At 33.5% G+C, this 27814-nt stretch overlaps 1 protein-coding gene across 3 annotated transcripts in view; it reads right to left on the reverse strand.

The window, feature by feature from the left end:
- Positions 1-394: 394 nt before the first annotated feature.
- LOC132716194 (uncharacterized) overlaps positions 395-27814 on the reverse strand; it is a 65090-nt gene continuing 37670 nt past the window's right edge. For 2 of the 3 annotated variants that reach the window (XM_060699413.1, XM_060699406.1), the window contains exons 8-14: positions 25945-26046; positions 25656-25719; positions 15125-15244; positions 5469-5581; positions 2503-2604; positions 2195-2258; positions 395-1967 (exon numbers count right to left, since the gene is read on the reverse strand). In XM_060699413.1, coding sequence (XP_060555396.1) covers positions 1930-1967; positions 2195-2258; positions 2503-2604; positions 5469-5581; positions 15125-15244; positions 25656-25719; positions 25945-26046 — 603 coding nt within the window. In that variant the 3' untranslated portion in view covers positions 395-1929. Of the gene's footprint in view, positions 1968-2194; positions 2259-2502; positions 2605-5313; positions 5582-15124; positions 15245-25655; positions 25720-25944; positions 26047-27814 lie in introns of those variants that run through there. The other variant, XM_060699419.1, reaches the window with a different exon arrangement.

Raw genomic sequence — 27814 nt, forward strand, 5'->3', positions numbered from 1 at the left:
ATTTTATTAATTGTAATGAGATAGGGTCTAACCTGGACTAACACATATACTTCATATGTTTTTATTCTTCGCTCGCTTCTCAGAACTGAACATTTGTAACGGAAAAAAAACATTTTTTCGCTCGTTCGCTCATTTAGGAAAAAAAATTCCCCCCCTCTCGCTTAAAATATTTCTGTAAACAATCTTTAGAACAAGAAATCAGGTGTTTGTGGCCATATCAAATATCAATTATTTTGTCTTCATTTCCTTTTCGTATATGAAACATACACAATTTTGACATACTTAATAAAACTTAGTAATACTTAGTAGATAAAACGTTCCATATAAACATTAGAACTGTGTGGAAAATGTTAAAATACGATAAATGAAGAAACAAAATGATGAATAATTACCTGTTAAGATTTTTCCCTATCCATGGTTCATGTACATAATCGTCAAGTTCTTTGAAGTCTGGAAAAAATATAATACTCAACTTTTGCTAAGCACATATGTTTAGTGTGAATGTTTTTGGAATAATTTTATTAACGCCGTGCGAAAGGTTTTAAATGTTGATTTACTGTTTAATCAAATCAGCTGGAGGAAGAATTTTACATTATACATATAAATGAGTTTGCGTTTATTGATCGCCGCCTTTCCTTGTTGATCTTAATTTTTCCAAATTAGTTAAATTGTTGTTGTTGTTGTTTTTTGTTTTTTTTTCTTTACAGTTTTGAACTTTATACCGTGTGTGTGTGACCTGTGACTATCAATGACAGCTTGGCAGCACCTCATACTCCCCATTAGGTTTCTGATCGTTCGAACGTTTATGGCTGCCTTTTCTTGGACCAACAAGGCTTCAAGCTCCTGTATGGTTCTTGGTTGCAGCTGACGGGCTGAATTTCCAACCTGCAGATAATTTCACATGTGTTCTATTGGAATTCAGTCAGGTGAGCGAGCTAGTCAGTCCATGCGCTCAATAGACTCCCTCTTTAGATAGTACTGGACCACCCTGGCAATATTGGGGACGAGCATTATCGTCGATTAGAATGTACTGATCGCCAACTGCTCTAGCATACAAACTAATCTGGTGGTCTAAGATGTGTTCTATGTATCGCTGACCTGTCATGTGCCTCTACTTAGTACAACCATGTGGTATGGTCCATCCAAGCTGATGTCTCCCCACATCATAACTGACCCATCTCCGTAGCGGTCATGCTCAATATTATTTTCAGTCTAAAACCGTTCACCATGTCTTCTCCAGACTCTAACACGCCTATCTATGAAGTCTAGGCAGAACCTGGACTCATCAGTGAACAGAACGTGTCTCCAGTGTTGTACAGTCCACCGTGTATGCTCCATGGTCCATTCAAAACACATCTGACGATATCAACGCGTCAAGGGGTTACGTATGCAAGGTCTTCTCGATCGTAAATTACCTTCATGTATCCTTCTACGTACCGTCTGCGTGGAAACACGGACCCTTCCGATAAAGCAAGGTCATTTTCAAGAGAAGTTGCTGTCGAAAATTTTGCATGATGTGCCTGAACAACAAAATCCCGATCCTGAGCTGGTGTTGCGACCCTTTGCCGATCTCCAGCATGCCTCCTGGCTTGTGTACCATGTAGCGGTATCTCTCTACCATGCGCTGGTGATGACGGTGTGGTGTACACCCAACGCTGCACCAACCGGGCGGAAGGTGGCTCCCTGCTGCACCATCCCTTCAGACCTCCATAACTCTGCTTCTCTCAGATGCCACTTAATGTTAGCATTTGCAAAATCAAAATGACAGTTGTAAGAAATGTAAGTCACTTAATGACAATAAGCCGGTAATGTCGCCATTGAACAAACGACATGTGATTGAACACCCCATCAAAAACATGACAATATTGGGGTGCATGCTTTCCTTGCTATCTAGACGAGTTGTAACGGATAAGTCAACACGGATTCAGGTCAGGGGACTCTGTTAATACACTGCTGAATCAGAATTTCTAAAAATTTGAAAGAAATCTGTTTTATACTTGTGACTATATTAAAATTAACTTATGGTACTAAGCAAAAGTTGATATAAAATATAAAAACACATATCTAACATTTTAGGCAAAGTTGAAAACGAAACATAACACCAAAGTATATGATTGTAATAAAATTGTGATTTTATCATTTAATGAAGTGTTAAATATACATTTGTTTTCAAATTTAGAACAAAGTTACACACCTGTTTCTTCTATGAATGCCTCAACTGTCTGTGAGAAGTCGTCCTCGAAACTGCTTTCGCAAACCTGAAAAGACCAATCCAAGTACATTTGCAACAGTGTTTTAATAAAAGATAAGTTAAATTATCTGTACATCTGACATATAATTAAAAACGCGTTTAAAGGCATTAGCATGTCCAGAAAGAGTTATCGTCAACAATGAAAACAGAAAAAAAATCACATGATAAAAAAATCGGATAAGGAGATATCGTCTAAGTAGGTGGGTGATGTGGAGTTAGATCTACTTTTAGAAAAGTGTAAAAAAAATTACCTGTCCGTCTAGACCTCGTTTGATTTTTAACTGTGCATCTCTTTTGTCTTTCTGCTGTTTTAATCTGCTACTCAGTCCTAGGCTGTCTCTGATTCTGCCATACTATGAAACACACAGGGAATATAATTCTCATTTTTCATTTAACGCTTTACTCCTTACAAACACCCAAGACGACTATATAACATCATTACTTATGAGACGTCAGAGGGTAACAATTCTAAATGTCACATGGCAACATTACTTTTCGGCCCGCGGCCCAAATTTTAAAAGCAGTAGAACAAACAACAACATTAGTATTTGTTGATTCAAAAGTTTTTTTTTAAACAATTACTAGTATATATATTCTCTTCAAATAACTATTGATGGATGTAAGAAGTAAAATGAATCGAATATATCAGAATTATGTTATTGACCGATTTGCAGTTGCGCTAAATAGCCAATCAAGAACGTATCAAGATTCAAGATTTTATTTCAAAATATTTAAACATTTACAATGTCCGTTGCGGTTACAAATAATAAATGTGAAAAATGTGTAGTAAAATGAATAAATAATCATGTTATAAGTAAGAAAAGCTATGTTCTGTTCTCTGTTCTATATAACATCATTACTTATGAGACGTCAGAGGGTAACAATTCTTAATGTCACATGGCAACATTACTTTTCGGCCCGCGGCCCTTACGCTCGATTCGGGAACCTGTTTTTAGCTTCTCGTAATAGCGAGCTCGAAGAGCTGATCCGGAGGGTCTGCTCGTAAAGCGAGCATAAAGATAACGCGAGTATCTTTAAAAGTGGTGGTTTTGAAAAACGGAAGTACTTAGCAAATATTGGGGACAAGTTTTCTTGCTCCTAATTGAAGGTTATTTTGGTTCCCTGTCCAATTATTTATCGAAGCACACAGGAAGGAATAAGTTTTTCTTATTTCCTGTCTCATTATGGTTCCGATTCAAAATTCTATCCCTTGCCGATTACAATTAATCCAAGATTCGCGAAATTACTTATACATATATAGGACCTAAGGTCGGCCTGTGATTAACAAGCAATTATCATAGTATTGCAAGCAATCCATAAGTCCCCTACCGGTTAGAACCCCAGCAACATTCTGATGGGCATTGGCCATTCAATTTTACCAGTGGATGAATGACATGAATGAACTTAAATCTTTTGAGTTCTAAGTTTGTCTATATCACAGTAATGTGTTAAGTTTCCCTGCGTAGTAAGGAAATTATGTTTATACAACCTTGTCATATTATTACGATGTGGGATTTTAAAGTAAATCCTATAAGGAATGAAGTAGTTTGATTGAAAAATACCAATTTCTCGAAAAAAAATCTAAGTTCAAGGGGGAGATAATTCTGGAAATAGTCTTGCTAGAGTATTTAACCTTTTCAAAAATGTTGAGTGATAATAAGAAACATATATATGAAGTTTGAAGTAGATACATTAGGAAATAAAGAAGTTATTTAAAAAGACAACATTTTTTTTCATAAAAATTCTAAGTTTAAGGGAGGTAATACTGATTATTTTTGTGCTAGAGTTGTAAACATTGTCACATATGATGTGGTTGATGGCCAGAAACTTAATATATTTAAAGTTTGAAGTAATCACCTTAAGAAATAAAGAACTTATAGTGAAAAAAGCTGAAAATTTTAAATCAGAAATCTTGAAATTCAGGCTATTTGTTGCCATAGCAACCAGAATTTTCAACATAGCAAGAAAAGAAAAAGATGGGCATAATCTCCAGACTACCATCTGCCCATATTTCAAGTTTCATAAAAATATTTTCAGTACTTTTTGAATTATCACTGAATCCAGTTTATGTGTTAAGTTTGCCATATTTTCAGACTATTTGTTGCCATAGCAACCAGAATTTTCAACATAGGAAGAAAAAAAAAAGACGTGCATAATCTCCATACTGCCATCTATCCATATATCAAGTTTCATAAAAATATTTTCAGTACTTTTCGCGTTATCGCGGGATCCAGTTTTGTGGACGGACTGACGGACTGACAGACAGACAGACAGACTGACAGACAGACAGACGGACAGACAGACAAACGGACGGAGGGTAAACCTTAAGTCCCATCCGGTTAAACCGGTAGGGGACTAATAAATCGTAAAGAACTAAAAATTAACTGATTCATTAAAACTTTTAATAAATTACCGTAAAAAATAATAATAATATTATTTTTCAGTATAAAATACTGAATAAATAGAAAAAGACGCTGACTCAATATCAACTTCCGGCAGGGTTCGTTTCACTACATCCTTTTGGCCGAATTGTAATTATTATTCCCGAAATTTAATTTTAACTGAATTTTAAAATCGTCGTAACAGTGAAGTATATTATAAAGTCTATCCAAAAAGCTCGCTTTGAGATTCATTGTCATCCTTGGCTTACACAATTATAAGACAATTCACTCATTTTCAATTAACAAGCGAAAACCATATCACGACTATTTTTGTGATTTTGATTGTAAACAAATGTATCCATGAAATGTTTGCAAAAAATGAAAAATTTGACAAAAGAAAAATGTAGAAAAATATTTCTTTGAACTTCTAGTTATGAAATACTTGAAGTGGAACAGACAACTCAAGCATAAAATATCAAGTTACAGCGTAAGAAAGCAACACTTTTATAATTGTATCATATTCCGTTCAGTTTATTCCATTGCTGCAATAAGTTTCGTTTCTTACTGAAATTAAATAATTTGTCAAAAAATCATAACTAAAAACAGATCTTTAGGTAATTTTGAGTTAAATGATAAACAAAGAGCATTAGTTTTATAAAATGCTTAAAATTCGATCGATAACAAACAGTGAACTTTTGTGATGACAACAATTATTTTCGTCAATTTTTTAGTTACTGAGAAAAAACTTGCAAAATCAAGATATTAAAATTATGAGAAAGTACGTTTTTGCATTTAGAACATATGTCTATTAATATGACAACAAACTGAAATCATACGCATGACGATGGCTGCTTGTGAATAATGAGAGAAACATTGGTGCACTCCGTTTCGTTGACTGCCGCTGCCGTCTTGGTAACGCCATTTTCTGCTTCTCTTTTATCATCGATAACTGAAAGCGTTACAAATTTTAAAAGCAGTAGAACAAACAACAACATTAGTATTTGTTGATTCAAAAGGTTTTTTTTATAAACAATTACTAGTATATATATTTGATGGTAAAATATATAATTCAGTGAAAAGTATATACAATTATTCAACGTCATGTGTGCGCATTAATAATAAACTCACAGACTGGTTCATTTGTTCAAAAGGTGTGAAACAAGGATGCAATTTATCGCCGACAATTTTTGCTATCTTCGTTAATGACTTAGTTAGGGAAATCAACGACCTTGACCTAGGAGTCAAGGTGGGGGACACATCAATATCAATGCTACTATATGCGGACGATATAGTCTTGATTGCCAATTCTGAAGAAAATCTACAAACAATGTTGAATACAATGCAAGACTGGTGCAAGCGTTGGAGAGTCTTGATTAACTGCGAAAAATCCAAGATAATACACTTCCGGAAAGGACGAACGAACCGCAGTGATTATCAATTCAAAATCGGAGCTAATTATCTTGAAACAGTCGACAAATATAAATACCTTGGTGTTATTTTCCATGAAAAACACGACTTTAACTACAATTGTGAAACACTTTCAAAAAGCGCAGGACGGGCTCTTGGCAGCCTTATTTCAAAAGTACATGGGCTAAAACATTGTGGATTTAAAACATTTGAAAAATTATATTACTCATGTGTTGTTCCTATTTTGGATTGTTTGTAAGTAAGAAAAGCTATGTTCTGTTCTGTTCTGTTCTCTGTTCGGGTGAGCTCAGATCAGGGTAGGAATCACCACAATGGCTTTGTTATAACCCTGACTACAAAACTTGATAAGAAATATCACTGATTTAATATAATTATCATATAGTTGAGTCTTGTAGTTTTCTGGCAATATATAACATGGAATGACATGATGAAAGATAAAGTCGGTGAACTGTATCATTCTTGAAAAAAATAAGCATTTTTTAGCAATTTCCATGTTCCAGCCAATTTTTACTACTCTTCAGAGAGAGTGTAAAAAAGCCAAGAAAGCAGATTATAATAATATTAAGATTTCTGGATAAATAAAAGTCTTATGAAATAAATACATTTACCTTATTTAAATCGGGCAAAATTGTGGCAATTATGTAGCTATATATAAATGTATTTATCGCTATGTTTTGCAATATTTTGACCATCATAAATGACACATGATGAATTGTACTTATAATAGACAATCATCCACGTTTCAATCAGATAACTACAAAACAGTAATGTAGTTTTTTTGTTTGATAGGGTTTTACGTCAAACCGACACATAATAGTAATGTAGTGTGAAAAAATTAAAGTGGTTTTGTCAAAGTTTGCTCAAACCCAAAATGATATGTTTTTGGTAGTCCGTATACAAACTTCCAACATGATTGCCATTTATATCAAATGAATCTGTCGTTATCTATTACAGAATGATAAAAAATGAACAGCAACATGATTATACAGCAGTTGCAGAAGACTAGGGGAGAAATATTTTTCGGAATACTTTGTCCGTAGACCTATTATATCAGGACCTATAAAACTATTTAATCACACTTTTTTATAACAAATGATAAATCTTTCCTAGAATATTAAGTATTCATAGTTGTTACTGTTTCAAGTCAATCTTGATTTATATAATTATGTGTCGTAATTTAGACTATAAATAGTAAAAGATTCATTTGATGTACGCTAAAAGTAACAATGGTTTGAACCAAAATGTTCATGTACTTATTTTACATCCCGATATATATTGAAAATGTTGGGATTCGGAACATATTATTGAAGGATAATTTATGTGCTTATAAATAAAGATAGTAAAAAGGTCTAAGAACTTTAAATAAACTTGGTCTTTAAATATTTAGCTATTTCTTCGCAGGAAACAAAATAAAAATGAAAACTAGGAAAACTAGAAAAAAAACTACAGGAACTGAGAATAGCAGTGAAACAAAAAAGTAAGTTATCCAGAACTTAAATAATCAGAAGGTACCGTAAAAAATTGAAGGAAATCCGGATAAAATTGAAAATGCAAGGGAAAAAAGATCGTAAGAGATGGCAACTAAAGCGCTCGAAATAAAGGGCAGAAATAAAGAGTGGTAACAGACAGTTTTATTAACATGTAAAAGAACAAACAAGAAAACTCATGTCTACTCGGAAGCATTAATCACAACAAAATTACATGAAAATTGCAGACTCGGTTTGATTGAGTCTATACATGAGGGATAATGAATAAGTGCAACATCCTCACGCCCCCTAGCACCGACTTTAGCAGTTATCAATTCTCAACACTTAATAGTGTTGGGTTGGGTTAAGAAATTGAAACCACAGCATGTTCGCCGTGTCTCGGAAACAAGTCGCAGATCCTGTTTGTGTGCAATATGTTGCAACATAGCCCTGAAGTGTGACGCATTGAAGACTTTTCTGCGAACAGATGCTTTCAAATCCATTGAAAAGCTATCTACAGAGAAAGGTGAACCGATGAGGAAGACTGTGTGCAAAAGCCGGATAATGGGTATTATAAGAAAGCATGTCTTAGAAAAGAATGTAAAGAATATGGACCACAGTTAATGAACCTAGTATCTAAAACCATCAGTCAAGATTGTAAAGATACAGAGTGAAAAATTTCGTGGTACAAATGGATATATATCACTGTAGAAAGGGAGGATAATTCTAACAAACGAATCATTTCCTGTGTCCCGAAAAGTACTGACTTTGAAGAATTCTTAAACGATCCTAAAAGTGGAATGAAAGAGTATCCTGGACATAAATTCAGGGCTGCATGGCAGCATGATCAGTTACTTAAATGTCTCACAGAAAAAAAACAGCTGATGACCATTATTGACTTTTCTGAAAATTACAAATGCAGTTTCCAAAATGAAGTACAGAGTGCCTATTTCGGCCAAAATTTAGTAACCATTCATCCTTTTATGAACTACTACAAGAAGAAAACTTATGACAGGAAGATTCTTGTGGAACACACAATAATAGGAATAAATATAAAAAATGACCTGAAACAGGACTACAGTCTTGTACGAGTATTTGAAGATAAGTCGCTTGGTATTATCAAGAAGGAAATAGACATTGAAACAGTTACACGTTGGGGTGATGGCTGTACTGCCTAATACAAGTGCAAAATAAGGTTTTCATATTTGAGTGAAAGAAAATACAAGTTGTCAGGACATTGTTTTGAAACTTCACATGGAAAAATCGTGTGAGGCGGCCTCAGAGCCATAGTAAAAATTTCATGCTATAGAGCAATGTTAACTGGAAAGATGATTGCAAGCGCCATTGATTTGTTTTATCACTGCAAAGAAACATTGTCGCATGGTCTAAATATGAATGAAAAGGACAATACAGGCAAAATTAGAGAGTTTGTCTTCATAGGCAAATATGAGGTTGACAGATGAAACATCCCAGAGTTGTCAACACTTGTAGGAACCCCCCGAAAGTTACATACTATTAGGAACACTGATACTTCACTGACAGTTGATAGTAGAAACCTCTCCTGGTTTTGCCAGGCATGTTTGACATCTGAAGTGTGCGAGAAATAGAGGATATTGAATGAGTGTAGTTTAATACTAAATTTATTGAACAAGTTAAATAAAATCATATTATGCGAGACTCTAGCGAGCATTATATTGTTTTATTAAACGAGTTCAATAAACTCAGTATTGAATCTACACGAATATAATGTTCTATTTATCACATATATAAAATAGAACAGTTAACTGTTTAAATGGGTAATTTTTTCAATGACGCGCCTATAGTGTTACGCTAACATTAGCGCTTTAACGCTCTGTTTATATATAGCGCAAATGACGTCACGTCAAAGTGTTATTACACTAGTGTAATATCGTTTTTATTGAATGGCTTTATTACACTCGTGCGCCGCGGTTTATGTGATACTATCGATATGCAGAGTCATGGAAAAGATCTAGTCTGAATCTTATCCATTCCTATTTCTGCCAGATTTTTTATCATGCCTGATGTAAATTTGAAGACAAATTTCAGTTTATTTATTTTCATTGGATACACTTTTGATAACATACAGATTTGTGTTTGCACATGATAAGCATCTGCTTTTAATATTTTCTTAAATATCTCAAAGAAAATGTAATGTGCATGGTCCAATATACTGTGACTAATTATAAATTCCACCTTCAACCTTAATCCCTCAGCAAAATTTACGAAATCAACAGGTGGGAAAGAGGAATCTACAGGTGGTACGGATAAATCCTCAAATGGGAGAGAAAAATCTACAGGTGGTACAGAGAAATTTACAGGTGGGAAAGAGAAATCTACAGCTGGGAAAAAAAACTAATGGCATCTGTAATATCTAGTATATTTTATATATGTATAATATAGCATGAATAAATTGGTACAGTTTAAAACAAGATTGCATTTGAGAAAAATGCTATGCCACCGCATTAATACAACACTAAATAGTAGTGTAGGAACAGATTTTTTTTGTTTCTTTACAATATTGAAGATTGTCATAAAGCATAGATCCCTGACCTATCTTATTCTTATTATCAGATAAGTGGTTAAATCTAATGTTAACTCAATAAAAGATCAGAGTAGGAATGTATCAATGCACTCGAGTCTAGTGAATTTGGTGGTGAAGGTCATATTTCACACAGCCTTAATTTCATGACTACATCAAAAGGACAACACAGTAAGACACTTTGTCAAAATCTAGGTCAGCTGAAATCAAAGTTCACTTTACATCTGAATCTGTGCACAGGGTTCAAATTTCATAGCTGTACATCAAAGGACCAGAAAGTAGGTCACATCAACAAAATCTAGGTCACCTGATATCAAAGTTCAATTTTACAACTAAAACTGTGCACATGGTCAAAATTTCATTGCTGTACATCAAAGGACAAGAAAGTAGGTCACTGTCCCCTTGGGCAAGGCAAAATTTTGGACCCAAGGGTTTAATTCAAAACAATCTTGATACAGGTCCACCAAACAACATTTCAAGTCAAATATCTAAGCTGTAGCTTTCTCCCATTCAGAAAACATTTGTTTTATTTTCTGTTTTTAATATGTGTACATAATGAGAATCATTGCCCCTGGGCAGCACCAATTTTGACACCAGGGGAAAAATTTGAACAACTTTAGTAGAGGACCTATAGATGATATTATATAGCAAATATCAAAGCTCTATCCCTTGTTCCTTCAGACAAAAATATTTTTTATTTTTTTACTATGTGTACATAGTGAAAATCAATGACCCCTGGGGGTCGGGCCAATTTTGACCCCAGGGCTATAACTTGTACAATCTTGCTAGAGGTTCACTACATAATGTTTCATGCAAAATATCTTAACTCTAGTCTTTGTAAATTTAAAGAAGATGATTTTTTTAAGTTTTTACTTTATACATATAAGGAAAACCTATGGCCCCCGGGTGGGGCTAATTTTGACACTAAAGGCAAAATTTGAACAACTTTGGTAGAGTTCCTATAGATGATACCAATTAACAAATATTAAAGCTCTAAGCCTTTTACCTTCAGACAATAAGATTTTTTACTATATATATATTTAAAATCAATGACCCTGGGGCGGGGGCAATTTTGACACCAGGGCTATAATTCAACAACAATCTTGCTAGAAGTTCACTTCACAATGTTTCATGCAAAATATCTAACCTCTAGCATTTGTCAATTGCTAGAAGAAAGTTTTTACTATAAGTTTTACTATATACATATAAGGAAACCAATGACCCCCCAGGCGGGGCCGATTTTGACCCCAGGGCTATAATTTGAACAATCTTGGTAAGGGTCTACCAGACAATGCCTTCTGCAAAATATCTAAGCTCTTGGCCTTTTGGGTTTTTACAAGAAGGTATTTTAAGTTTTTACTCTTTGTACATATAGTGAAAATCAATGACACTTGGGGCGGGGCCGATTTTGACCCCAGGGCTATAATTTGAACAATCTTGGTAAGGGTCTACCAGACAATGCCTTATGCAAAATATCTAAGCTCTAGGCCTTTTGGGTCTTTACAAGAAGGTATTTTAAGTTTTTACTATATGTACATATAGTGAAAATCAATGACCCCCGGGGCAGGGCCAATTTTGACCCCAGGGCTATAATCTGAACAATCTTGGTAGAGGTCTACCAGACAATGCCTTATGCAAAATATCTAAGCTCTAGACCTTTTCAGTCTTTACAAGAAGATATTTTAAGTTTTTACTATATGTACATATAGTGAAAATCAATGACCCCCGGGGCGGGGCCGATTTTGACCCCAGGACTATAATTTGAACAATCTTGGTAGAGGTCTACCACACAATGCCTTATGCAAAATATCTAAGCTCTAGGCCTTTTGTGTCTTTACAAGAAGATTTTTTAAATTTATTCATTTAATTCCTTTTGGTTGCCATGGCAACCAGATTTCTGCATGGAATGAAATTCTTTGAACAACTTTGGAACCCCTTCACCCAAGGATCAATCCTGCCAAGTTTAATTGAAATTGGACTAGTGGTTTTTCACAAGAAGATTTTTTAAGTTCACTATATAATCTATATAACACACACACACACAAACAAACAAACACACACACACACATACACACAGGTGAATCGCTATATGCCACCGCATCGCAGATGCTGCGGTGGCATAAAAGCCTTATGCAAAATATCTAAGCTCTAGGCCTTTTGGGTCTTTACAAGAAGGTATTTTAAGTTTTTACTATATGTACATATAGTGAAAATCAATGACCCCCGGGGCCGGGCCAATTTTGACCCCAGGGCTATAATTTGAACAATCTTGGTAGAGGTCTACCAGACAATGCCTTATGCAAAATATCTAAGCTCTAGACCTTTTCAGTATTTACAAGAAGATATTTTAAGTTTTTACTATATGTACATATAGGACATATAGCAGGGTGATTCAACTGCACCGAAGTGATTGAATGCTTACTAACCCTTGTCCCCATCAAGTTCGATTTTGACCCCAGGACTATAATTTGAACAATCTTGGTAGAGGTCTACCACACAATGCCTTATGCAAAATATCTAAGCTCTAGGCCTTTTGTGTCTTTACAAGAAGATTTTTTAAATTTATTCATTTAATTCCTTTTGGTTGCCATGGCAACCAGATTTCTGCATGGAATGAAATTCTTTGAACAACTTTGGAACCCCTTCACCCAAGGATCAATCCTGCCAAGTTTAATTGAAATTGGACTAGTGGTTTTTCACAAGAAGATTTTTTAAGTTCACTATATAATCTATATAACACACACACACACAAACAAACAAACACACACACACATACACACAGGTGAATCGCTATATGCCACCGCATCGCAGATGCTGCGGTGGCATAAAAAGAACTTATTTGGACATTTATAAATACTAACTATTTAATCTAAAAGCCAAATCTAAGATGTCAACCAAGGACCAGCCAAAAGTTTCACTCATAATTAACACGGTTTCTGGTAATCCTCTCAATAGTTTAAGCTGACTGTACTTCTGTATGTTGCACTATAATTTTCCTCTGTTATGTACACATTTCTCTTAATTTCGAGAGTTTTAGTTATCAGCGAAAAGCACTGTTAGGACTAAGTGTAAGTATGCTACAGTAACAATCATTGCCTAGAATATCAGGACATATAGCAGGGTGATTCAACTGCACCGAAGTGATTGAATGCTTACTAACCCTTGTCCCCAATCAAGTTCATGCTACTGTCAACATCTTTAGCACTCATCTAATTAGTGTTTATCATTTAAACGTTGTACTTCTGTTCGTATTGTGACTGCAACAGAGAATAATGTATTTTATAAATATGTATTTCAGGTATGACCAGTACTGTGTGGATGATTATGTCAGCTTGGTGATGATTCTTTAATAAACTGTTTTTGTGGGACAGATGAATGACAACCTGCGAGTGTCTTTTATGGCACGCGTGTCATCTAGTAAAGAACCTTTGTTCTTCTGGCCGGATAAAAAAACGAGTCGTGGGAGCCCTTTTCAAGCATTAGGCCTAAACTAAGCCAGCCAGTTCTCAGCACTAAAAGCACCAATCAGAGGGTTTTATTTAAATTCAAGTTTAAGTTCTGGCAATTTGAGGACCTGCCATTGTAATTTATGAGAGGAAACTTCAAACTGAAAGTGCCGACTTATGTACAGACTCAATCAAACCGAGTCTGCAATTCTAAAGTAATTTTGTTGTGATTAATGCTTCCGACGGATCACTTTGTTTCCAGATTTTTATAATTTCTCAGTGTGTGTAAAGTCCGTAGACTTTCACAGTCTGCTTTAAAATCAGAAATGTTCTCTTGTTCACTTAATAGAGACACTCTGTTTCTTAAAGTTACTTGTTTGTATTAATTTGTTCTAAATAAAATGTTTCAGATTATTATGTTAGAACCTGGTAATTCGGAAATACTCAATTTAAATTTTGAATGTTGCTTGATCAAAAGCTATCTGGAGAAAATCATGAGCACTTAATCAATATATAAACTTAAACTCTTTAGTCCATGCTATTTAGCCATTTACTAACACCTATGGTATATTAAAGTTGTAGTTTGACCAAAACTTTGTCGTTTAAGTTTCACTCTAGTTATTCACTGATATCTGTATACATGTTTAAGGTTAAATTGTTGTTTTAATTGACTGAGACCTTTGTCTGTATAAGCTGTGCAGAAAATCTTTAATAATTACAATGTGTATGATTTGTTATTGTTGAGGGTGATACTGACACCATGATATGTTAATTTAACCATATATGATAGTTTTAATTTGATTGTTATGTCGGTTTTATTAAATTTTCTTTATATTTCCTAGTTTGTGAAAATAGCTCTGTTTTTGTAACTATTGTAGAGTTCGTATACTTTGATATCTGCCTTATAATAAACAGTAATAATTTGATTATATGACAAGGTATTGTAATGCCGTTTGAAAGAAAATTTCAGAACCCGATACATTCATTGCAATACAAAATCAAAGTAATGATACAAAGATAATTTTCTCATAGTTGTGCAACAGGCTGTCCAACCCTGATCTGAGTCTACCCGTGTTTAAAAATAAAATAGCTGGCGCAGAAAATAACTTCTAAGTGGCCCAAATGTTAGGTCGATTTTGTACACTTGGTATGCCAGTAAGCGCAAATAAAGTTGTCCGATGTCATGCTATGATTTATTTTACAGACATATTTCCGAAAGTCATTCAAATTGTGTATGTATATGATTGGACTGATTAAATTAGAATTTATACATATATAGCTCAGATTGAAGTTATTATAATTATAGGTAAATGTCTCGCCTTAAAATAATTTAAACGGTTACATGTTTCAAAATTGAGCATAGTTGTCAATGGCGATGAAGATACAAATATTGAAAACCTGATTTTTAAAATATTTCTAAAAAGCAATATTTCGTTAATTTAAAATCTTGAAATGTTCTTTTCTTTGATTGTCTTTTTTAACAAGATGGTAAGAATTATTAATTGTAAATAATTATCAAGAATGGGATATAGAGTATAGAACAGTTGACAACAAGCTATACTTTGTCATTAAAAATCATTATCAAAGCTCACCGGTCTTCTTTACTTCGTCGTGTTTACGTTTTCTCCGTTTTCTCCGTTTATACTGTGTAGAAAGTTTCGATTTCTTCCCTGGTGGCATGCCTTGTTGAAGATATGTACCACATGAAGCTACTAAAAAAAGTTGTACAAGTTCTAGAAATTTAGTGACAAACTTTAAACCATATTTCGCAGAATATCTAAATGAACGTGTCCAGTTTTCATTTTGGGCAAAACCATTGATTGATTCTACGAAAAAGTTCAAATTTGTACTGACTGAAAAGTGGAGGTGAAAATCTTGACAAGTGGTCGGCATTGGTTGCAAAGGGATATTCAGTTGCTGCCAGGAGGCTAGAGGCTAAACACCAAGATGGCAAGAATGAAAGAAACGTTCCGAGATGTAATGACAGCACAAAAGGAACTGCGATATTTGATGTTTCAAATTATCAGTATATATTTTATTATTTTATAATGTATTTATAGTGTGCAGTAAGATAAAATACGTTATAGAAGCAGTGCAAGAATCTGAAGTAAGTAGAAGTGTGCTTATTACAGATTTCTGCCTCCACTTACTTGCTTTTTACAGTTTTATACATGAAACTCAATATACAAAACATATTATAACAAACAAACAAACGGATACTCTAGTGTTTGATAACATACTGATATGAATTTCTTTTAATTTCATAAAGTCTGTATTATTACTCGTTTAATATTCTGTGACAGGACGGATGTGTTAGGAAAGGCTAACTAATAAATTTTCCAATATTGACTCAAAAGGCATGATAAATATCAGTTGTGTAAAGGTTAACAAGACATTGCTAGATGCACAATGTCTAAGCTCTGAGTAAAGTTGTTTCACGCAATAAATCTTAAATGTATTTCCCTTTATAAGTAATGCTCATAGGAGGCCAAGTCCAGCTTTCTGCACATCAATTCATTTGAATGAATGAAAAAAACTTCTGCTAAATAGTTTAAATTTCTGTTTATCTAACAAAAAAGTTATTTTATATATTTTTTCTTTTAATCAGTATACAACGAATATTTACAACAAAATAGAACTCATCTTCGCTGTTTATATTAAAAAAACATATATTCGTTTTTATTATTCATTAACCCTGTGTCAACCCTGTCTCTTTATATCTGCCTGACTCATTTTTTATGTTGAATTTCAAATGGATTTCTTAAAATGTTCAAATAAACAATTAAGTATTCTATTGCTCTCAAAGATTGTTCAAAAAGAAAAAGGACTAAGAGTATGTATCTTCACATTCCATTAAAATAGGGCAATGGTAAACAACAATTTCAGCGTAAGTTTATTGAATTATTGTGCTAAACGCATGTTCCTGTGATATTAACTAACCATGGTACCACGCACCCGGCGCAGCGCATCAGAACTATCAATCGTAACTTTTCGGCCCTTTCCCTCAGCATTTAGATTAGGACCTCGAACACCATAGTAGGATACGTTATTCGGTCATACGTTATTCGGTTATACGCTCAGAAACTAAACATGTAAACAAATAGTGATTAAATGCTTTGAGTTGTTGACTATGTTTATTCCAAAATATTTAGTAAAAGTCCATCTAAATTAAGTAAATTTAAAGATATAAAAGTAAACTGTACAGAATTTATATAATTAATATTATGGTCGTAGAAATCGATAGTACAAAATGTCTAGCGGTTGACATAAATTCGTATTTGTTTATAATTCCACATCAGTGGGCATTTTTCAATTGGTTATGATTGTCAGACATATTTTCAATAATAATTTTACCGAAAAAGACCTTATTTTTCTATGTATGGCAAACGTATACAATCGTAATACATTATCAAAGATTACACGCTCTGTTTTTATTTTACATCTAAAACAACGTGGTCAGTATTGTGTCTGAGGTCATATTGTATAATAGTCGAGGATGTTCTGATTGCAGAACTATTTGAACGATAATTTGTACTGATTGTTTATTAATAATTTGTCGTATGTTTTTCCATATATTCCACCAACACATTTTATTAAATTTAAGAGACATTATTTCAAAATTTGAGTCATTCTGACAAGAAATGGCTATTTTATTAAGTTTATAAAAGCAGTGATCATAGCGTTTAATGTAAAAGTATAACGTTCGTTGGAACACTGAAAATTTGTGCGATCGTTAAATTTTGCCAAATTTGCAATGTTAAAAATACTACATGTACATGTAGTATTTGGACCAAAGAAAAGTTTGAAACACTTTAAATGAATTCTTCCTTTTACATTTACAATTTTTAAAACCAAAACAGGATTACACCTGAATAATTGAAATAAAAATGAATTTAACTCATCGTTACTTTTCAGCCTTAGGCTGTATAGATTCAGCTCGATACCCTGTGAAATACACAGGGGTGAACTGAATAAAAGTAGGATTTTCACTTGTCATTTAAGCCCCTTTTAATAGCCAAAGGACCGCAAAGACGCCCGTTAATATTAACCGCGTGCGATCGTTTCAGATGATTCCGATAGTGAATGTATTTGTGAACACACGTCTGATTTTGTCCCTTAAAGATTGAAGGTAAAATTGTCAAAAAATGTGTCGTTCACTATATTTATATATACATGTTTACAAGTGAAAGTCATAAAGGTAGCTTATGCAATGTTTGTGTTTAAAAAAATTGTTCAGAACAAAGTTGTTTTAATAAACAACATTTATTAAAACAAAAAGATAGTTTTGTTTTGAAAATGCAATATATTTTATATTTGAGTTGGTTATAAGTCAGATTTATTTATAAGTTATGCGAAATATATACTTTCAGTATGTAACATAATGTTACATAATACATTGTTTCGAAAATGATATTACAAGACCATTAATTATTGGTACTACTCAAATTCAAGAACATGAGGCATTTGAGACAATTGTTTAAATTATTAGTTGTTTCAGTCTGCATTTTATGTATTCAACATATTGCCTTGTATCGAAAATGACAAAACAATTGTTACTATTTTTATAATGTCAAATAGAATGTATGTAATCATATGACACATACAATGGAGTAATTATGACAATTATTGAGTAACGATTACCAAGATTTGTTTACCCTTTAATTCAAACCGGAATTTACATGCAATTACCGGCACAAAAAGTAGAAATAAATTGAAATTTCCTACAAATTTAACAACAAAATGCGTAAGGGAAATTTAAAAAATGTAAATTTTGCAAAAACTTTAAAATGTCTTGCTCGTGAGTTATATATGTAATAGTTCTCATTTAGTTTAATTTTTACTACTGCATTTAATAATCGTTAATTCCAGGTGGGGCAGCAATTTTTTGTCGTTCACGTCTAAGTTAATGTGTTATGGCTCCATTCATTTTATATTTTCCTTCTATTTTTATCCTATGTTTGATTAATTATTTGGTCATGTGATTTTCGCACGCTGTATTTTCTTTCAGTAAAACAATTCTTTGTGGTAAAAACATCACATACGAGTTACACAAGTTAAGAGTCTGGTACATATACAACCTGTCCATTCTGGGATAAAAAAAATTGCCCATTCTTTGTGTTGGGTTCGATAAAAGCAAAATTTTGGTACGTACAAACATGTGATCCGAAAATGGTGATTTGTAGCCAATATGTTATATATAGATCAATGAGGGGATCAACATTTGAAATGTAAAAGCGAAAACAGAAGACGATGACGGATTTTGTCACATTTGATATTGGCTTAATGATAAACTGACCCAGCTTAAGTTTGACAAAATGACAAGGGACAAAAGCCCGTTGGTTTCTTTAAGAATAATTCATAAGTTTTGCAGAGGATACTTACATACATGTGAAGCATTTTGTATTGCATAACAAAAGTTTACAATTGTAAGAGCACATACAAACTGTCTCTATATGGCTTCTGTTATACTTGGTCAGATGTTTAGTATAAAGTCATTAGGTGAGATTTATACAAAAACGAAACGCTTCTAAACGTTTCTATTTTTTTGTGTTAGAAATTACTAATCTCTCATTAGTTGTATTATATTATTCCCCAATTTTAGCAATGATGTGATAGTGTTCGTTTCTAATATGTCTCTTGATTTTGGTTTTCCTCTTAACTTAAAATAGCTACTTTTATCCTCTTAGTAAACATGATTCAGACATACTGGATCGCACATTGATGTGCATACGACATTACAACTCTTTTAAACATAAATATCAAATGTTTTTAAGAAACCCTTTTGAAAAGTGAACAAATGTACAATTGTCTGTCATGAAATACATGTGACACAACTACTCAAGGCCAGAATGGTGAACACAATAATGAAGATATAACATATCCCTAATATTCATTGCTAAAACTCACTGTTTATAGTTCGGATGCAAGGAATTATATCACGAGGAAGTAGCTCGAGTGATATAATGCTGTGCATTCAAACTGTATTGTATTTAGTGCTGCAAAATATACAATAAGGGGGCAGGGACCTAAAAATGAACAATTTTGTATTTCAGTGTGACCAGAAACACAATTCCAAATATTTCAAAATCTATTTCACAGGCAGATAACCAGTTGCACAGCATTATTCAATGATATATGACATACATTGCAGAAAATAATAGTTTGCATGCATTGCTCCTTATAAATGACTGACAGCAATTTATATTTACCCCCACCCAGTCAAAATCACACCTAAAATATACCAATATGGGCAATCTTCATGAAGGTGCAGCATTCTCCAGAATGCGACCGATTCCTTTAAAAATATCACTAACCCGCAGTGCAAGCTATGGCATTTTCAAAAATGACCATTAAAGTGTCTGTCATACGTTTAGACTTTTTACAAAATTTATCCGAAATTTCTTGTATATTGTAAACATATGTTTCATCTTAATAATATCTTATACTGTAATGCGCATGTCCATTATCTTCCCGCCACTTATATACTTGGAATATCCAGTTATCATTAAACGATAGAACTAGTAACACGTGTCTGTGTTATATATTACAAGTGCACGCTCTGTGTACATATTAATAAATATACCCATAATACAACATGGTGTCAGAAGTTAACGGATTATAATTTTTGCAGTAAAACGCTTTATAATTGTATGTTATAACGGAGTTATAAGAAATATGGAAAATAATCACCAACAAAATCCGCGTATGGACTGGGATTCGAAGGACTTAAACAGTGCGTTTAAGAGATTCAAAGAACATTCAGAATTCATGTTTAAAGGGCCGTTGGCAAGTAAAACGGAAGAAATTCAATGTAACTATTTGATGTTATGGGTCGGTGAAAAGGGCCGACAAATATACTCAACATGGGACTTATCAAACGATCAGAGAAAGAAACTTTAATCATATTATGATAAATTCGAAGAATATTGCAAACCAAAAAGTAACATTATATACAACAGATATATTTTTAAATCAAGAGCACAACAGGAAAACGAACCGTTTGAACAATTCGTTACAGAACTGAAAACGCTAATCAAAGATTGTGATTATCCTGTGGGCATGCAGCAAGATCTTATTCGCGACCATATTGTTTTTGGAGTAAGATCTAGCAAAGTCAGAGAAAAACTGATTGTGGAAGGCTCAGATCTAACACTTGAAAAATGCGTAGATGTTGCTCATACGTACGAATTGAGTCAGTCACAGGCACAAGCAATCGCTAGCGGATCTACGACATCTCAACAGTCTGTTGATGCGATAAACCGATAATGGAGACGAGGCAACGGAAGAGATGCACACCAGAGAGACCGGAAGATGCCACCTCATCAGCAACAACAACCACGACGACAACAACGATTTGAAGATTATAGCAAAAAATGTGAAATATGTAGAAATAAACATTTCAATTCTAGTGAATGTCCAGCACAGGGACAAACATGTTTCAAATGTGGACGATTAAATCATTTTTCAAAACAATGTAAATTTAAATCTGTGCACGAGTTACATTATGAAGGTGACACTGTGGATTACGTGTGTGAATCTGACGGCGAGAATGGCCAAGAATTCTTTGTTCACACGGTAAATTCTTTTTCATCTTCTCCTGATCAAGTTTTTATAAATGTTTTGATTGGCACACAAGATAAGTTTACCAATATTAATTGCAAAATTGATACAGGTTCACAAATAAATTGCCTCCCAAATCACATATTTAGGCAACTGAAAATAAAACACCCTTTGGAAGCCTCCAAAGCAAGGTTAACTTCGTACACAGGTGACCGATTACCAGTGCTTGGAAAATTATGGTTACACTGTAAATACAATAACAAATCAGTGTGTTCCGAATTTTATGTAGTTGAGAGTTCTGCTACCCCGCTGTTAAGCCTCAAAACATCTATAGATTTAGATCTGTTAAGATTAACGTATTCGGTCAATAAGATTGAATCTATTGACGCATCTGACCTTAGTAAGGACACTGTACTTAGAGAGTACAAAGAATTGTTTCATGGGATAGGGTTATTTCCTGGAACATGTTCATTGCATTTGAAGGAAAATGCTGTACCAGTTGTTTGTCCACCTAGAAAAGTACCTTTTGGACTCAAAGATAAGCTTAAAAAAGAGCTCGACTCAATGGAGTCAAAACAAATTATTTGTAAGGTTACAGAACCTACAAACTGGGTAAATTCACTAGTATGTGTTCAAAAACCTTCAACCGGTAAGCTTAGAATCTGTCTTGACCCCAAAGCATTGAATGAAAATATACAAAGGCCGTATTATCCATTACGTACTATTGACGACATTACGTCAAAATTGCATGGCGCTAAATACTTCAGTGTACTAGACGCGACCAAAGGTTACTGGTCAATTAAATTAGACGACTACTCATCGTCACTAACGATATTTGGACGGTACAAATATTTAAGACTTCCTATGGGCATAAGAAGTTCTCAAGACATTTTCCAACGGAAAATTGACGAGACATTTGAATGTTTACAGGGTGTGACGTCAATAACTGACGACTTATTAGTGTTTGGAAGCACACGCACAGGACATGCCAGAAACCTTAAGAACGTACTCGACCGAGCAAAGGCAGCCGGTTTACGATTTAACCCTGACAAACTGAAAATAGGTCTAACAGAGGTTAAATATTTCGGTCACGTGATCAGTGCTGATGGACTGAAACCTGACCCTGAGAAAATTAGCGCAATTATCGAAATGAAAAATCCTGCAAATCGTGCTAAACTTGAAACCCTGCTGGGTATGATTACATACTTGACAAACTTCTCACAAAATCTCTCGGAGATAACTAGCCCGATGCGAGAGTTTTTACGCAATGACGTAGAGTTCAGATGGGATTCAGCCCAATCTGACGCTTTTGACAAGGTTAAACAAGTGATTACACAAGCACCTGTCCTCAGTTACTATGATTCATCGAAGCCTGTTAGATTACAGTTGGATGCTTCGTCCAAAGGGCTTGGTGTTTGTTGTTTACAAAATGGTAAACCAATTGCATACGCTTCAAAAACACTGACATTGACCGAGACAGGATACGCACAAATAGAAAAAGAGATGCTGGCAATATTATTTGGATGCACTAGATTTAAGCATTATATTTACGGACGGCGCACGGTTGTCGAATCTGACTGTAAGCCGATAGTATCTATTATGAGAAAACCACTTTATAGTGCCCCGCCTAGGTTACAACGGATGTTATTACAACTTCAAGATTTTGACCTCGATGTTATTCACTGTAGAGGTAAAGATATTCCGCTTGGAGATGCTCTCAGCCGGAATTACGTAACTGAAACTTTTCCTAATCTGATTGACGGATTAAAAACACATGTACACACTGTACTGAAATCACTACCGATAAGTGATTTAAAATTGCAGGAAATTCAAACAGCAACGCAAAATGATGCTCAGTTACAAACGCTTGTTAGTGTCATTTCTAACGGATGGCCTGACGACAGACGAAATTGCCATACGACTGTATCAGAATACTGGAATCATAGAGACGAATTGGCTTTTGAAGACAATATTGTGTTCAAGGGTCAAAAAATTGTAATACCAAAATCATTAAGACAGGACATGACTAACGCAGTACATGTGGGTCATTTTGGTGTAGAAAAAACGACAAGACGGGCTAGGGATATAATGTTTTGGCCATCAATGTCAAAACAAATTACAGATTATGTACTTAAGTGCCAGATTTGTTGTAAATATAGAGACTCAAATAAAAAGGAACCATTACATCCTCATGATATACCCCAAAGACCATGGCAATATTTATCATGTGATTTATTTACGTGGAATGGTCAAGATTTTATGGTTCTTGTTGACGCTTACAGTCGATATTTTGAGTTCGACCTATTGATTAGCACTTCTAGTACTTGTATTTTAAGAAAACTTAAGGTACATCTCAGCAGATTTGGTATCTGTGAGAAGTTAAAAACTGACAATGGGACATGCTTTACTAGCGAACAATTTCAGAACTTCCTTAAACAATGGAACATTAAACACGAAACTTCAAGTCCCACGCATGCAAGTTCAAATGGACTTAGTGAAGTATATGTTAAAATTGCAAAACGCATTCTTCAGAAAGCTAAGGATGACAATAAAGATCCTTATTTGCCCCTTTTAGAATATAGGAATACATGCCTTAAATGTGGATGGTCACACGGTAAACTTTTAATTGGCAGACGACTCAAGTCGCTTCTCCCAACAACTAACAAGCAGCGTCTGCAACAAACAGTAAATCATTGTGAAGCACGAAAGAAAATAGAAAAATAAAATTAATGAGCAAGAAGCATTACGATAAAAATGAACAAAATCAAACCTCTAAAAATCGGAGAATCTGTCAGAATTCGAAACGATAAGTACTGGGAATCAGCCAAGGTTATAACCCAGCATAATGAACACTCATTTGACATGAAGACCGCTGACGGTGCTGATTAATTATAATAGAAATCGCCGTTTCCGAACTATCTTACCTGTCAAAATAAACACAGCAACCATCTAAAGTAGATGAACCCCAGGAATCTATTTTAAGTGAACAAACAAGACAAAATACCCCTACAGAGTCCCTATCTCTTGCATATGTGCCAGGTAAATCGAAACCATTCGCAATCACTAGGTCAGGTAGAGAGGTGAAACCGAATAAGCTTTACTGTGGAAAAGATTGGACAAAGTGATAACAATTGTTGAATTGTTGAAATAGCCATTAGTAAAACTGTAAATCAGTGACATTTAGAAAGGATTAAAATTTTTGCTTGTATATATTAATAATATATGTATATTTCAATGTTATCATTAAAAGACCATTAATTATATTTGATATACTTAAATAATTGTTTTTTACAGATTAATTTGAAATATACTAAATGTGCTTATATTTTTAAACAAGGGGAATGTTGTATATTGTAAACATATGTTTCATCTTAATAATATCTTATACTGTAATGCGCATGTCCATTATCTTCCCGCCACTTATATACTTGGAATATCCAGTTATCATTAAACGATAGAACTAGTAACACGTGTCTGTGTTATATATTACAAGTGCACGCTCTGTGTACATATTAATAAATATACCCATAATACAACACTTGTTTGACGCCAACTGTCAAAGCTTGATTTTTAACTTTTTCACCTCCATTCGGAGAGTCAGAAATACATACAAAGCTACCAAAATGCTTAGTTTCGGGTAAAAACCTAAAAATACTTCTTATTTCCTACACACAAACAAGAAAGAATTACAATGACAGAGAAATATCAGAAGTTTCCAGTACCTTCAAAACACCATGTCTGAGTTATTAAAAAAATTGACCGGGGCCATCATTCAAATATGTCCCCTGCCCCCTAAGAAAAAGATTTTCGAATTGACTATATAGTAGTTTAGAGGCAGAAAGCTCGACTTATCTGCAAGTGTAAGACATAGCTCGTTTTGTATTATTCATCATTTTGCAACAAGTTGTACAATACTAGAGTAGATCTTATGAGAATTAGGAACTATGTATCAGCTGCTGATATTTTCATATTTGTTTCTATTGGTTTTACAAGGCTTTTTTAAATAGTATTTTAGTAATATAGCGGCGAGAAGCTATTTACAGTATTTCTTATTTAACCTGTTCTCCACAGATAACTGCCAACTTCTCCATACGATTCAAAGCTGTGGTACTAATTATTCAAAGTTTAATTTTAAACCGTCGCGAAGAAATTGCACCTCACCAAAGGATCAAACTATCTATAGGCTTATACTGGGCTTAATTATCACTCTTACTAACTGCGTTACGCCGTTAGTATATCACTTACCTGTTTGACTAGTGATAACTAGTCTAATACATTCAATGTAGCGGACTCGACAACCACAATCTAAGTACCCTTATTGAGCATTATTATAACAATAATGTCAATTCAGTGCCTTAGCATTCATTATGGTGTATTCTATGTTGCAAAGTTTGGAAATATATTATCGTGTCTTTGCAATCATCAAAGTTAAAGTTATCAACATTAAGATGATATTCACCTATTTTACTGTAAAACCTAAGGCTAAACTGATGAAAAAAGTATATGATTGATCCTGTTTTCATAATTTATTATTATCAGTTTTAACACGCAATTATTACAAACCTGTCTCGTTTAGGTGTGTCTTTACCGTATGTGAGTAGTCATCTTTTAAACCACTGTTGCATAACTGAAATGAACAATCCAAGTAGTCTTGCAATAGTCTTTCAATTTAAGATAAGTAAAATTAAATGTACATCCGAAATATACTTAAATACTGTTTTAAAGTAATGTACACATCTAAAAAGAATTTTCGTTAACAATTGAAGCAGAACAATATCACATGTGATGAAAAAAAATGATAACGAAATATCCTCTAAGTCGGTGTGTGGTGTGAAGTTAGATCTGTTCTTACCTGTTCATCTAAACCTCGGTTTTTATTGAACTGTGAATGTCTTTTGGATTTCTGTTTTTCTAATCTGCCATTCGGCCGTAAGCTGTCTGTTATGTTGACATTCTGTAAAACAGACAGGGGATATGATCAAACTTTTTTTTTGGCAAAACCCCCCCCCTTTCAAACCTAAAACCACTTTTAAAACTTTCTTTTTTTTGCCGGAATTTTAAATTTTAAAATTTTTAAAAAAATTTTGGGGGGGCCCCTTTTCAAAAAGAATTTTAAAATTTTTTAAAATAAGGGAAAGGTTAAAATTTTTTGGGATTTATTAAAATTTAAAAAAAATTTTCTGTTTTTGAAAATTAAATTTTTTTTAACATTAAATTTTCCCTTTTTTGAAATTTGGAAAACGTAAAAAAAGTTTTGTTACTTTTTTCAAATTTTTATTATATTTTAAAAAAAAATTTTACAAATTTTCCGATGGCTTTCCCGAATGTGAAAATTCTTTTAAACCACGGCATTAAAAATGAAAACCCAATATTTTTCTTTTTCTTTTAAAAAAAAAAAAAATTAATTTTAAAAAAAATTTTTAAATTTTTTAAAAATAAGACAAAAAAATTTTTTCTTTCTTTTTAAAGCCAAAATCAATTTTAAAAAAAAGATTACCCAAGGGGTTTTTTGGAATTTTTTGTTTTTTATGCCCAAATTTTTTTTAAAAATTTTTTTTATTTTTTTTTTCCCAATTTGGCCTTTGGGGTTTTTAAAGGGGAAAAAACGGGGGATATATGGGGTTAAAAAAAAAAAAAAAAAAAAAATTTTTTTTTTTTGGGGGGGGGGGGGGGGGGGGTTTTTTTTTTCCCTTTAACCAAAAAACTTTTTGAAAAAGGGGTAACAACCAAATCCGGGTTTTAATTTCCCCTTTCCCCCAAAAGGGGGCATTTTTAATTCTTTAATTTTTTTTTTTTTTAAAAAATAAAATAAACCCTTCCCCCTTTTAAAAAATTATTTCACGGCTAACCCCGGTTATTTTTAACCCAAACGTGTTAATACATTATTCCCGGGGAAATTCCTCAAAAAAAATTTTTCGTGAAACCAAAAACCCCGGGGGGGAACCCCCGGCCCCGGATTTTTTTTTTGATTGTTGCTTTAAAGGGAGACACAGGCAAAATTTTCATTTTCTTAGTTTTTTGTAAATGCCCTTAAAATGAATATATTAGACAGTCAAAGGATCAAAACTTTTCTCCATATAAAGAATAAAATGGTGGTTTCCTAACCTGACCGCGTGGGTCATGTTAGAGCGCAAGCATTTCACAATAGTTGTCAAAGTGAACTCTGGAAACGTTAAAGAACATGTCAAATAATGACTTAGGCTTGTTTCAATCATACAATATCCACAATATCTGTTATTGTAACTTCAAGGGTTTCTTCAAGTCATCTGACTTGTTTTAAAACTATTTGGTGATTCTATTGGTGTCTAAATTTTGTCCAGCATATATAAATATATTTACGCTTCAAACCCAAAATATATAGAATTTAAACAGAAATTCATGCTGAAACTTCATGAAAAGTCATTTTAGCGTGATTTGAGTATATAAGATCATTTTAATATTTTTGTCATTATTTTGCCTGAATATCCCTTTAACTTTCATTTCCTACTGAAATGAAGTAATATTTCAAAAAAAACATAGGTTTTTCAATGTTAAACATAGAGCATTAATTTTATAAAATGCTTACAATTTTGATCGATTTAAAAAAAAAAACAATGTGTTTAAGCTGTTTGTTTTGTGTTGACAACACAATTGGAAATTGGAAAACAGTTCATGGGACATGGAAAAAAGATACTTAGTAAGTGATCCCTAAATGTGGCGCAGAAGAGAGGAAAATATTGTTT

Source organism: Ruditapes philippinarum, unplaced genomic scaffold, assembly GCF_026571515.1.
Source record: "Ruditapes philippinarum isolate M1 unplaced genomic scaffold, ASM2657151v2 ctg1714_1_1_1_1, whole genome shotgun sequence".
Classification (NCBI taxonomy): Eukaryota; Metazoa; Mollusca; class Bivalvia; order Venerida; family Veneridae; genus Ruditapes; species Ruditapes philippinarum.